The sequence below is a fragment of the Geotrypetes seraphini genome, chromosome 1 (assembly GCF_902459505.1).
Source record: "Geotrypetes seraphini chromosome 1, aGeoSer1.1, whole genome shotgun sequence".
Lineage (NCBI taxonomy): Eukaryota > Metazoa > Chordata > Amphibia > Gymnophiona > Dermophiidae > Geotrypetes > Geotrypetes seraphini.
Window position 1 is genome coordinate 266,686,764 of NC_047084.1, and position 14,859 is coordinate 266,701,622.

At 46.4% G+C, this 14,859-nt stretch overlaps 1 protein-coding gene across 6 annotated transcripts in view; it reads right to left on the reverse strand.

Annotated features, from left to right (window-relative positions):
- NSD2 (nuclear receptor binding SET domain protein 2) overlaps positions 1-14,859 on the reverse strand; it is a 521,650-nt gene that overhangs the window by 183,070 nt on the left and 323,721 nt on the right. For all 6 annotated transcript variants that reach the window (XM_033950948.1, XM_033950940.1, XM_033950930.1 and 3 more), the window contains exons 12-13: positions 4,271-4,394; positions 1,949-2,149 (exon numbers count right to left, since the gene is read on the reverse strand). In XM_033950948.1, coding sequence (XP_033806839.1) covers positions 1,949-2,149; positions 4,271-4,394 — 325 coding nt within the window. The remainder of the gene's footprint in view (positions 1-1,948; positions 2,150-4,270; positions 4,395-14,859) is intronic.

Genomic DNA, 14,859 nt, shown 5'->3' on the forward strand with positions numbered 1-14,859 from the left:
GGGGGGTACGTGCATTTGGTCCATAAGACGCACTCTCTTTTGGGGGATGGAAAAAGTGCGTCCTATGGTCCAAAAAATACGGTATATCCACCAATTTAAAAGACAAGTTTAATTTTAAAAAGACAAGTACTCTCCTATCCCACTTTCGTGACACATTCAGTGTCATCTATAATCAGAAGGGCAGCACAAGAACCGCCGGCCAACTAGCCCAAAAAAACTCAACTAACAGAACAAAACAACAGGAGTCTTACCCGAAGTGCTAAAATCTCTGCACACAGTAAGTTTTGAAGAGAGTAGTAGTTGTAGACTGTTTACAAAGTAAAAGACGCTACTCATATTTGGAAGCTCCCTGTTTCTTTTTTTTTTCTTTTTTTTTTAGGGAAAGAAGAAATACAGGGAGTGAATATCCCTCACTGGCTCTGAGGGGAGGGTGAGGCAGGGAACTGGGGGGGCCCAGATGTAACCTCTAAAGTCGGCACCGTTCAGCCGAACACCCCTTTCTCACTGAAAAGAATTCTCAACAGGAGAGCAGACGACCATAGACAGCCAGAATTCAGGAGCTATTAGAATAACGACCATGACCTGCTGGGAGATAGAGCATACTGAAGCTGCAGGAGACATTCCATCCAAGATGACCACCTGTTAATTAGTTCTATATCTCTACCTGCTGGTTGATGTGTGCTATCTCACTAGTCTCTGGATTCATCTGCTACTGTTGCTAAGGAAGGTGAGTATTTTAAATTGAAAGGAAACTCCAGAGTGAGAGGGCATGGGATGAAGTTAAGAGGTGATAGGCTCAGGAGTAATCTAAGAAAATACATGTTCCCTCCGTATTCGCTGTGATAGGGGATTAACAGAACTGTAAATACAGAAAAAACGCAAATAACATTTTCATGTTATTCGCTGTTTTCTATTAAAAACCATCGTGAATATGGTGAAACCGCGAATAACATGGTGAGAGACCTGGCCTGTTCCTGAAGGAGAGGCACAAGACGGTGAAGAAAGTGCTGGGAATCGGCAATTTTCTCTGTAAATGCTTGGAATCAGCGATTTCTCTATGCAAGCTGATGTAATTTGGGGAGGAACAGCCAGCAAACTAAAAACCGTGAATAATCAAAACTGTGAATGCTGAAACCGCAAATACGGAGGGAGAAGTGTATATTTTTATAGAAAGGTGGTAGATGCAGGGAATACAGATAGTCTCCTGGTAGAGGTGGTGGAGACAAAGACTGTCTGAATTCAAGAAAGTGTGGGACATGGGATCTCTTAGGGATAGTGGATGCTGCAGATGGGCCATTTGGCCTTTATCTGCCATCATATTTCTGTTCCACATTTTTCTGAGCTGGAAAAGCTTCCTCCATGCTGGGCTTTGTTGAATGATGTCACCCATCTGTGAGTACTTGGCAATCCTACTTGTCATCTACAAAAGGAGTTACTACATGAAACTGTCTTCTTTACAAAATACCAAAGTAAAAGAATAACAATGTTATTTTGGAATGCATGCTTACCAAGTATCATATCACCAGCAATGACCATTATAAAATACAATTTTGACATTACTGAAGCATCATCAATGCAAAAAAATTATTTTATTTAACATTTAAGTAAGGCATGTATATTTAAAGTCAAGTTTAAAAAGAAGTTGGAAGAGTTTCTACAAAATACAGATATATCATTAAATGATATACTTAAATTTCAAGTTCATTCAGGGAGTTACAAATCTGAGGCAATAATGGAAAAATCTATTAGGAAATAAGCACTAAGGACCTTCAAGGGATATCCAAGTTTGAAAATAATGGATTAAACATTGGCTTAAATACTTTAAAAAAAACAAACCCCAACAACTTCTTGTGTTGTACTGGGAGAACATTTGCTGCATTCAGGGGCCATATGAATCATCAGATCTAAAGGAATTAAAAAAAAAAAAATCTGTTAAAGTTCTGTGTACCTTTTGTTACTCTTGGATTGGAGGGATTTGAAACATAGCAGCTCACACAGCTGTGAAGAGGACATCGAAATCCCTTATTGTTAAATATAGTAAGCTGAAATGTTTTAACACAGGCTTCGTGATAGAATTTTCCACACTGAGATGCAATACAGCCCTTTACTTCTGGCTTCGCCTCTTTACAAATAAAGCATGTATGAACTCCTAGGAATAAAAAGACACATTTAAAATATAATTTATGACTTCTTTTGCTCAAGCCTATTTTGTTTATGCATATCTAGCATGTAAAGGAACTACTAACAGGTTTAGTTTTAATTATTCTTATTTTGTATTGCATAGATATTGTATACCGTATTTTTCGCTCCATAAGATGCACTTTTTTTCCACCCAAAAGTGGGTGGAAATCTTGGTGCGACTTATGGAGCGAAAATACAATTTTTTAACCCCTCCCACACCATTTTAAAACACCCCCTCCCCATCCTTTAAAAACACGTCGCTGCTGCACATTTTAAAACACCCTCCCACCGCCGCAGTACCTGGTGCCCAAAATACGGGCACCCACCCAGCCTTGTAGGAATCCTCCCAGTACTTTTAAATCATCCCCCTGTAACCCAGAGTCCTGATGACATCTATTCAGATAGTGGCGCAGGCCCAAGCGGGAGCGAAGAAAGTTTGGTCCTGACCTCCGTGCTCCTGACCTGTGCGCTGCTAGTGAGGGAGGGATACACACTGGACCACCAGGTACTACAGCGGCAGTGGGTGGGAGGGTGTTTTAAAAGGGGCTTCTTTGAGGGCAATGCTTGAGTCCCTGCAAGGGGGTGGGGGGAAGGAGCTGACAGATTTTTTTTTTTTTGGGGGGGGAAAGTTTTTCTGCATTAATGATGATATCTCTACTGGTTGTTGTTTCAGTTTCTGACAGTTGTATGCTTTATTGTTTATCATGCTCTTTGGCTTTCTTTTTCTTTATCATCAATAAAAAATTGTTTACCATAAAAGTGCTGGGGGGGTATGGGGGGATGATTTAAAAAGGTACTAGGGGTATGATTTAAAAGTACTGGAGGGGTACAAGGGGATGATTTAAAAAGGTACTTGGGGGATGATTTAAAAAGGTACTGGGGGTTATGGGGGGATGATTAAAAAAGGTACAGGGGGTGTATGAAAAACTGTTAGTCGGCAGGGACGGATCCTTCCTGTCCCGGCCTACCACTAGACCACCAGAGGGGGGGACAGGTTACAGAGCCTGGCAGGGAGGGGTGACAGGGTGCAGAGCTTGGCAAGGAGTGTGGGGTTGGGTGCAGAGACTGGCAGGGAGAATTTGGTTCAGAATGTTTTTTATCTTGTTTTCCTCCTCTAAATCTAGGGTGCATCTTATGGAGCGAAAAATACAGTATATATTATATTAATTTTGCAAACCACTTTTGATGCTGGTGACAAATGAAGGTGGGATATAAAGCTTTTAAAAACTAACACTACTTAACATTGTCTCAACCAGTCAGTAATAGATGTGCACAAATCTAGGTATCCTGGTCAACAGGCAGGCCTTGAGCATGTGCAGATGCTCAAGACCCTGCATAGGATCAGAATACAGCATTGACGGCGGCGGCAGGTTTCTAGTAATAATGGTAAGTGCAATGTCGTGGAATGGGGCTTGCATGGAGGAGGGTGGCAGTGGTTTGCAAGCATGGAGGATAGCAGCTTCGAGGTTCATCACATGGGGAGGAGAATGGGGAGGTATGCCTGTATGGAGGATAGGCATGCTGGTGTTCAGCAGCAAGTTTCTTCGGTACCAACAGTAAGCACAATGCTGGCTGGGGGAGGGGAATATCTTATTTCTAATTCCATGTCTGTGTAAATGCCAGAATGGTTTATAATGAAAAGGAACTTGCTTGTGAGTAGAAGGACAAAGAGGAAGTGTTTGTAATTATAGAATTCAAGTATGCTTTTCATACTCTTAGTACACATGGAAAGGGACATCAAATCTTGTTGCCTATTCTCTTAATTAAGAACATAAGAGTTATCATACTGGGACAGACTGAAGGTCTATCAAGCTTAGTATCCTGTTACCAGCAGTGGCCAATCCAGGTCACAATTATCTGGGAAGAACCCCAAAAAATAAAACAGATTTTATGCTGCTTAATCAAGAAAAAAAGCAGTGGATATTCTCAAGTTTTTGTAGACTGGCTCATCAGAATCACCCAAATTTCTAATACTGGTTTATATTTGAGTCATCCTTTTTTGAGGAAAAAAGGTCACCTTGGTTTATATTTGCATATATACGGTACATTTAAGAGGAAAGTAAAGTGAGTGGATTCAGATGAGGCTTACCAGAAATACATTCCATGCATATGAACTTTCCTACTGGTTTTGCAGAAAGCCCAAGACAGCTTAAATGAAATGCACCAAAGCACTGTCCTTCACACAGGAGAAGTTCACCAGCTTTTTCACATAGCTTTTCAATAAAGAAAAAGGAAAAATATAAATATAAAATGAAAACAGCAACTTTAATCATAACAAACAAAATCATTGGGCAGAATTACTCCTCTTGCCTAACATTTAAGGCTCCTTTCACAAACCATGGTAGAGGTTTCTACTGCAGGCCAGCGAAGTAAATGCTCCGACACTCATGGGTATTCTATAAGCATCAGAGCATTTACCTCACAGACTAACAGTAGAAACCTCTACCATAGCTCTGTAAAAGCCAGTGTTAGACAATATAAAGTTATGATTCTTATTGCTCTGAATAACCATGTTCTTTTTTCTTATAAATTGCTCCAGAAAAAAGGCATTTAGCATTTAAGAGAGAATATCCCAGTTCCCTTTTATCAGAACCCTCTTCCTTAAGAGGTTTATTAGTTTCTAGCTTTTCTTAAGTGTTGATTCCATTTACTCCCCTCATTCTCTCTCAACCATGTTGGAAAATACTGTAGCTTCACAGGTGGCTTGCTTGAGTATGGCTCTGCTTGTTCAGATATGGTTGGAAAACAGATATATGTCAGGGTTCTTACAAAGTACTGAATATAAACATTCCCAAAAGAGTGAAGCAATTCATCTATAGCAGGTATTCTCCCAGGATAGCAGGACACACTTTACCACAGTTGAGTGATATCATCTGAAACAGCTGAGCACAGAAGCTAACCAACCCTCTGATCCTTTGGCACATGTGAGAGTGCTTTCCTGCTCATTTCCATTGCACAGGCCCAGCAATTGAGAACAAAAGCTCAGAGACTATAACATTGAGGGGAGGAGGGAGAGCTGTGGTAAGGAGAAATTAGGTTTTTACCTGCTAATTTACAATCTTTTAGCTTCTCCAGACCGATAGAGGTTAATCTTACAAGTGGTTATATATCTCATCATGACCAGCAGGTGGAGACTGAAACAAAACTGTGGAATAGTACATAAGAGGTACCTTTCCCTATTCCTATCAGTCTGCCGAATAGCCAAGCAGAACTAAGAACTGGAAACAGAAAAAAATAATACTCCAAATCGGAGTAATAACTAACATACCCAATGCTGTTGGAAAATGCAGAGGAGAGATACCAGGAAGAAAATGTCCCCACAGGTCGTCAGCTAAGCCAGATGAGCCACAGCCGCTGTTCTTCAATTCTCCCCAGCCCTAGAAAAATACTAGAACCCACAGCAAAAAACAAAAATTGCCCGAGCAACAGCCACAACAACACGACAATAGACAGGGTGGGGTCCTCTACTGGTCTGGAGAAGCTAAAAGAATGTAAGAACCTAATTTCTCCTTCTTTAGCACTCTCCAGACCAGTATAAAGCAGTCCCCATCATGGGTGGGACCCCTGAAGGGCCGACACCAGAACACGCTAACCGAACACCGCGTCCCGACACGCCTGAACGTCTACCCAGTAGTGTCTGACCAATGAATGCAAGGAAGACCAAACTGCAGCCTCACAAATGTCCACCGGAGGCACCAGCGAAGCCTCAGCCCAAGAAGAGTAACTCCGCCCACCCCCACCGCATCAGCAGTAGGCGCCCGGGCCCCTCCATAAAAGGAGGTGAGCCGACGGTTTCACCACTGCTGCGGGAGCTAGGAGAGGGCTGAGGGAGGCAAGAGGAGTCTCAGCAAGCAGCTGGTGGTGAGCATGGAGCAGGGAGAGCGCGAGGCGAGGGGCAAAGCTCTTGATCACATCGGGGTAGCGGCGAGAGTAATTCCGCCCACCCCCACTGCATCAACAGTAGGCGCCCGGGCCCCTCCATAAAAGGAGGCGGGCCAACAGCGCGCAGCCGTTCGGCGAGCGGCAAAGGCTCTCACCTTAGCTAGAGCGCCTTTGCAAAGGGCCTCGAGAAGGGCCTTAAACAAGGCCAAACCTAAACTCTAAACTCTCAAACGGTGACTCCTCACACTCAAGCAGACGCACTCTTCCTTTTCTTCTTACACACATACACTTTTCTTACACACTCTCAATCAGACAGTTAGTCTTCCCTTGAACCTCTCAACTCTCTGATCTCTCAAACTCTCTAATCTCTCAAACTCTCTAATATTTTAATCTTCCTCTTTACAACACCAAATCTCTCAAACTTGAAAATGGCAGGGAGGACACGGAGTACCAAGACTACTATCAAGGAAGAGGGTGACACGGGACGAAAGGCAGAGGTCTCTGTGCAGACCGAGACCATCCCCCTCCTACGGTACGCTACAATCTCTACGCAGACAGAGGAGCTGGGACAGGTAAACGTAGACGAGGATATCATGCAGGAACTACAAGGGAGCCTCATGGAGGAGGTGAAACGCCTGAGGAGCATCAGGGATGACGAGGCCTTCATCGATGATGCTATCCTGGAACTGTCCCATATCACAGAGCGAACCCACGACAAGTCCCTCTTCGACACGCCCAAACCTACATCTCTAAATTCAACAATTGGAGTACAGGAAATGATTAGAGATGCCGGTCCCTGGCAACTGGTAACCTCCTCTACGGGCAAGCAAAGAAAACCCACTTCATTCTCACTTTCTTCTTCTTCTTTTTCTCTCCAACAGGGTAGTTCTACAACAACCCCACAACTCACACTGAGGAATAGATTTCAGATCTTACAAGAAGGAACCACCGAGGAAATAGTGGAAGGAGCTCAGTAGGATACCCAGCACATAACTTCGAACCCAGGGCTCGCCGATCGGCTCCCCCGGAAGGAATGTAGAGTGGTGGTCATTGGGGACTCCATGCTAAGGGGCACTGAGGGACCAATTTGCAGGCCAAATTTGCAGTCAAGGGAGGTCTGCTGTCTCCCTGGAGCCAGGATCCGGGATGTCACCACCTGTCTAGACAAACTTCTAAAGCCCAATGATCATTTTCCTATGTTTCTCATCCATGTAGGTACGAACAACACTGCCAGGAGTACCACGGAGAGCATTCCCAAAGACTTTGGAGCCCTGGGTAAGAAGCTGAAGCAGATAGGAGCACAGGTGGTTTTCTCATCGATTTTCCCAGTAAGAAGCAAAGGCAGAGCTAGAGAAGAGCGTATCCAACGGACTAACGAATGGCTTCATGAATGGTGCATAGAGATGAACTTTGGATTCCTAGACCATGGTGAGACGCTCCAGGGACTACAGGGACCAGACGGACTCCACCTAACCAGGAGAGGTAAGAACGTATTCGGACATCGACTGGCCCGCCTACTCCGTAGGGCTTTAAACTAGGTAAGTCGGGGGAGGGTACATACTCACATTCCAGAGCAGTAAGAAACCACCCTGATGAGGCGAGTCGCACCCACACTTCTGAGTCTAAGGTAAGTACCCATACTATACACGATAATTTAGGAGCCACACTAACTCAGAAGGGAATCTCCTCACAGGTATGGAGGGCTATGTATGTTAATGCACACATCTTGGGCAATAAAATTCTGGAATTGGAGACTGAGATAATGAACGCCGACCTAGACGTGGTAGCAATATCCGAAACCTGGTTCACGGACTCGCATGGGTGGGATATGATTATACTAGGCTACAACCTACTTCGTTGTGACAGCGAGGGCAAGTTAGGAGGAGGGGTAGCACTATACACTAAGGAAAACATCAAAACTACCAGAATCACAGATGTTAGATACACCAGGGAATCCCTCTGGGTGAACCTGGCCAGAGGGAATGAAAAATGCCTATACCTTGGTGTGGTATACAGACCTCCAAGACAACAGAAAGACCTAGACATGGAATTAATCGAGGACATAGAGAACATCACTTTGCGTGGGGACACAGTACTGTTAGGGGACTTCAACATGCCTGATGTAGATTGGAACACACTCTCCACGACTACATGTGGCAGCAAAAGAATATTAACCTCCATAAAAGGTGCACGACTAAAGCAAATGGTATTAGAGCCCAAAAGGGACCAGGCGATACTAGACCTGGTACTCACCAACGGAGACAGCGTCTTGGAGGTATCAGTAGGAGATGCACTGGCCTCCAGCGACCATAACATAGTGTGGCTTAACTTCAAGAAAGGTTTCTCTAGATCAAACACAGCGACGAGGGTCCTCAACTTTAGAGGCACAGACTTCGACCGCATGGGAGATTTTGTCCATCAGGAGCTACAGAACCAAACAAAAACTGACAATGTGGAGGATATGTGGTCAACTCTGAAATCCACCCTACATGAAGCAACAAACCGCTACATAAAAACAGTAAGCAAGCGCCGTAGAAACAAAAGACCCCAGTGTTCAGTACAGAAATTTCGGACCTCGTTAAAGAGAAAAAAGAAGCATTTAGCACCTACAAACATTTAGGAAAACGGGAGGCGAAAGAAGACTATCTGGACAGATCTAAAGCTGTCAAAAAAGCAGTCAGAGAGGCCAAACTCCGAATAGAAGAGGATCTAGCACGGAACATTAAGAAAGGGGTTAAATCTTTCTTTAGGTATATTAGTGACAGGAAAAGAAAAAAAGATGGGATAGAACGCCTTAAGCAATCGGACGGAAACTTTGCAGAATCAGATTCTGCTAAGGCAGAACTACTAAACGAATACTTCTGCTCAGTCTTCACCTGTGAAGCGCCGAGAGCCGGTCCACAGCTTCGGACAAGAGATAGCCAGAAAGACCCGTTTCAAGATTTAGAGTTTGCGCCCAGTAGCGTCTACTACAAACTTTCAAGACTCAAAGTAAACAAAGCCATGGGGCCGGACAACCTACACCCCAGGGTGCTCAGAGAGTTGAGTGAAATCCTGGCAGAACCATTATCTGTGCTCTTCAATCTTTCCCTATGCACAGGAAGAGTCCCCTTAGACTGGAAAACTGCTAACGTTATCGTGGGATAACAAAAAGGGCTGCAAGACAGACACAGTAAACTACAGACCAGTGAGTCTCACATCTATAGTGAGCAAGCTCATGGAAACACTGATCAAACAGAAACTTGACACAATCCTGGACGAGGACAACCTACGTGATCCCCACCAACACGGATTCACCAAGGACAGATCCTGCCAATCTAATCTAATTAACTTTTTTGACTGGGTTACTAGACAACTGGATGCCGGAGAGTCGCTGGACATAGTATATTTGGACTTCAGCAAAGCTTTTGATAGCGTCCCACACCACAGGTTATTGAACAAGCTGAAATCGCTGGGATTAGGGGACACTCTAACTACATGGGTTGGGGATTGGCTAAGCGGTAGACTTCAGAGGGTGGTGGTAAACGGTACCCCATCCAAAACGTCAGACGTGACCAGTGGAGTACCACAGGGCTCGGTCTTGGGCCCGATTCTATTCAATTTATTCATAGGAGATATGACCCAAGTACTTAGAGGAAAAGTATCACTGTTCGCCGCCGCCGCCAAACTTTGCAACGTAGTAGGTAAAAGCATTTTGCCTGACAGTATGACGCAGGACCTATTACTACTGGAACAGTGGTCATCGACTTGGCAGCTAAGCTTCAATGCTAAAAAGTGTAAGGTAATGCACCTGGGTAAGAGAAACCCGTGCAGAACTTACACACTAAATGGTGAGACCTTGGCCAAGACCACGACGGATTGTGATTTAGGGGTGATCATTAGTGGTGACATGAAGGCTGCCAATCAAGTGGAGAAGGCTTCCTCCAAGGCAAAGCAAATGATGGGTTGTATCCGTAGAGGTTTTGTCAGCAGGAGACCTGAAGTCATAATGCCGCTGTACAGATCCATGGTAAGACCTCATTTGGAGTATTGTGTTCAATTCTGGAGACCACACTACCAGAAAGATGTGCTGAGAATTGAGTCGGTTCAGCGAATGGCCACCAGGATGGTCTTGGGGCTCAAGGATCTCACGTATGAAGAAAGGCTGAATAAATTGCAGCTGTACTCACTTGAGGAACGAGAGAGGGGAGACATGATTGAGACATTTAAGTATGTCACGGGCCGTATCGAGTCGGAAGATGGTATCTTCTGTCTCATAGGACCCTTGACCACCAGAGGGCATCCGCTGAAAATCAGGGGAGGGAAGTTTCATGGCGATTCCAGAAAGTACTTCTTCACCAAAAGAGTGGTCGATCATTGGAACAAACTCCCACTGCAGGTGACTAAGGCCAGCAGCGTGCCGGATTTTAAGAGAAAATGGGATATTCACATAGGATCTCTAAGAGAGTAAAGTCAGGGGGGCGGATCTTTGGAATGGGCAGACTTGGTGGGCTATAGCCCTTTTCTGCCGTCATTTTCTATGTTTCTATGTTTCTACCTCCAGTGGAATGAGCCTTGAGAAATTCCGGAACAAGCGCAATAGTAACCTTTGAAGCGCCATCCCCCTGATGAGGACCCGCTAGAAGGACAAAGAGATGATCTGATTTCCGGATCTCCTGGGTCTACTGCACATAAGAGCGAAGAACCCGACTGACATCTAACTTATGCAACTGCTTCCGCACAGAAGATCCCTCCCAACTACCCAACACCGGGAGGACCACTGCCTGATTGACATGAAAAGGAGAAACTACCTTTGGCAGAAAGGAAGGAACAGGCCTCAAGACTCCATAGAAAATTCCAAGAAGGGAGCCCTACAAGAGAAAGCCTGCAGCTCAGAAAGACACCTAGCTGAAGGAATGGCCAAAAAGAAGACCGCTTGAAGAGTCAGGGCCTTCAAAGAGCAGGCGCCCAACGGTTCAAAGAGGGCGTACTAGCACAAAGAACCAGATTCAGATCCCAAGATGGCACAGAGGGTCATATAGGAGGCTTGAGCAATTTGGCCGCCCGCAAGAAGCAAATCACATCAGGAATGGCAGTCAGACGTTGACCTTTCAACAACCCACAAAAGGCTGACAAGGCCGCAAGCTGAACCCAGAGAGAAGACCAAGCCAGTCCCCTATTCAGGCCATCCTGCAAGAACTCTAAGATATTAGGCAGGGAAGCACGAAAAGATACCACTCCACACACAGCACACCACTCCCCAAATAGACACCAAACCCTCACATAAGCCCAAAAGGTAGAAAGCCTCCGGGACCCCAAAAGAGTGGAGATCACTGTCTGAATACCCCTTCTTACCTAGGCAACCCTGTTCAACAGCCAAGCCATAAGACAGATGGGACCCGGATCAAACACTGGAATGGGACCTTGCATCAGAAGGTCGTCCAAGAGGCAGAGTAAGATGATCTGCCACCAGAGACCTCACCAGATCCGCATACCATGGACGTTGAGGCCAATCCGTTGCCACCAGAACCACGAGACTCAGATGACAAATGATGCGGAGAAGAACTCTGCCCACTAATGGCCACGGAGGGAACACATACAACAGCTCCTCCGTTGGCCATGGCTGAACCAGAGTATCCAGATCCTCGGCCTGATAGACTCTGCGACAACAGAAGAAGTGGGGCAGTTTGGCATTGCTACTCGTGGCCATCAGGTCCATCAGGGGCTGCACTATCAACTGAAAGGCCACTTGGCTTAGACACAACTCTCTGGGATCTAATGCATGACGACTGAGGAAGTCCATCTGAACATTCTCCACTCCAGCTATGTGGGAGGCCGAGATGTCCTGAGCATGAGCAGAGCCGCCTCCTGCGCTACCTGAGTGCTCTCGGTGCCTCCCTGATGACTGATGTAAGCCACCGCCATAGCATTGTCCAACAGAACTCTGCCCAACTTGCCCAACAAGAAGGAGCAGAAGGCTAATAGCGCCAGATGGACGGCTCTGTCTCTAACACATTGATCAACCAGGATGCCTCCTCTGTGGATCAGGTGCCCTGAGCTGAGTGACTTAGACACTAAGCTCCCCAACCGAGGAGACTAGCATCCGTGAGAAACACCATCTACTGTGGTTGATCCAGACTCGTCCCCTGAATAAGGAGAGGTCTGGAGCCACCAAAAAAGACTGCAGCGCGCCAAGCCTCGCAGAGGAACAGGGAGATCCAAACTGTGCCTCTGGGGTGACCATCTCCGGAGCAGAGCATACTGATGAGGACGCATGTGGGCCCGTGTCCACCTCACTAAGTCTAGGGATGCCGCCATTGACCCCAAGACTTGGAGGAAATCCTGCACCCGAGGACACCGGGACGCCATAAGCAGGCGAATCTGAGATTGCAATTTGCGTACCCGGGCCCCTAGAAGGAAGACCTTCCCCAAGGAGGTGTCGAACAAAACCCCGAGGTACTCCAGATGCTGAGATGCGACCAACTGACTCCTGGAAAGGTTGACCACCCATCCGAGCGACTAGAAAAACTCCACCATCCGAGCTGTAATCTGGGTGCTCTCCTGCAACGACTTCACCCAAATCAACCAGTTGTCCAGGTAGGGATGCACCAGAATGCCCTCTGACCGCAAGGCTGCCGCAACGACCACCAACACCTTGGTGAATGTCCGGAGAGCCATGGCCAGGTCAAAGGGAGGTGCACAGAACTGATAGTGCTGGGGGCGTGGTTTAGCGAGGCATGTGAACGGACGTGTTTTGGTGAGCTCCTGCCAGGCCTACTAGTATCCTATTTTATCATCTACTTCTACATATCCTCACCGCCTTGATATATTTTACTTGTGACTTCTGCTATGGCACAATCTAAAACACAGCAAATCAATGCAGCGTTTGCTGCACTACAATCAGCCAAGAGGGCTAAACCGGATCTGCCCTCACTGGCGAAGTTGGCTTCATCTAAAGAACCTCCAAGTCTGGCCTTAGCGTCAACAATGCTGACTGAATTTGCTGAAATTAAAGAAATGCTACTGGCAAACCACCAGGCTATCCAAGATTTACGATCCGAAGTTGAGGCTCAATCTGAACAAATTCACTCACTCTGTCAGAAAATGGAGGCCTTAGATACTCGCATTACGAAGTTGGAAGGAAGTCTTTACTTGTTGATACGTTAAGGTGATTTCTCGTCTACAGACTGATGTTGAGGATTTGGCGAATTGCAGTCGCCGTAATAATCTTCGTATTTTGGGGATCCCTGAAGCGGCTGATCCCATCAGTTTCTGTGTTAAATTCATACCGGAATTACTCAATCTTCATTTTGACCTGCCAATGGAAATTGATAGGGCCCATCAGGTCCCTTCAAATTGCCTGTGTAATTCCAAATACCCTAGGCCCAAGGTACCCGCAAGTGCTGGCTATTCTGAATGCGGCCAAGGGCAAAGCTCCTTTAAAATTGCAAGATCACACCATTCTAATTTTGCCAGACCTGGTGAAGTCTACAGCTTATTGACGGAAGCAATTTTTGGCTATGCGGCCTGAACTTAAACGCTTGAAAGCCCAGTATGGCCTTTTTTTTATCCGGCACGTATGCGTGTCACCTTGAATAACGTTACTAAAAATTTTGATTTCCCCGAGGATCTACAGTCTTATTTACAGCAACAAGGGTATGAGATCCCGAATACCCTGATCCATAGGAAGAGAGCAGGAAACAGCGTGGATCCCCCTAAGAGGGTCCCCAACACACGGGGTCTCTGGTGGCACTTCTTCAAAACACAGCACCGAGGAGACCTGCTGAATCAGGTCTGGTAGCTCATCTCTCTGAAAAAGGCGCACCATGGATGCCTCTATGCCAGAAGGCGGGAAACCCGACACCCCGCTGCCAGCAGCTGTCCCCTCGAGAGGATCCGGGAATTCCTCAAAAGGGTCCAGGTCCTCATCCAGGTCAATACGCTCCTCTGACCACCAATCTGCAACCCAAGCCACCCACGGGCACTTGAACAAGGGAAGAGGGGACGCCAAAGGAGAAGAGGGAGGCAAAGCCACAAGAGGTGGGAGGGAACCCCCCCCAGCCGCCTGAAAATAGGCTCTGCACAAAGAAAAATGTAAATCAGGGGGAAAACCCCCCAGGGGGTCCCATGGGATTCCCTGCCACCACAGGGGACCCAGCTGAAATCTGCCCCTGTTTTTCCAATACAGGGAGAAGGTCACCTGAGGTTTCAGACAAAATGGAGGGGCCTGTCTGTTAAAATGGCTTAGTTCCCACCAAAAATAACCCCTCCAGGGCCTGTAGCGGCTGGGAAGCCTGAACTGTCCCAGCCACTAAAGCAGGCAAGCCGGCATCAGCTGTTAACAAAAATCAGCTGAGAGGAAATCCCTCCGGGCTTCCCCACTGCACCCTGCCAACTCAAGAGGCACTAAGGCCGGGGAGTCTTGGATGCCTGCAGTGGCTGCCGATGGAGCTCCACGACCACACCGGCCCGAACAGCTGTTTTCAGGCTAGCCATGAGTGCCTCGTGTCTGGACCAAATTGTGCACCTCTCCCCCTGAGAGGTGCTCAATTGCTCCATACGCGACCTAGTTAGAATAAAAGTGCCGGTTAGTCAAAAAATACAGTAATTTATAGCATAGTTAAAGGGAAAGCAACCCTGCAGACCGGCACTACCTCAAGATTTTTTTTTTTTTTTTAGAACAGACTCCACAGGCTCTCAAAGCAATATGCCATGCTTGATTTAGGGGGCAAGGCTTACTGCTGAGGCTCCTCTAAAAAAATGTGGGGAAGTGGAAGAAATGGGGGGAGGGACTCAGCACAAGATCCGCCGGGTTTG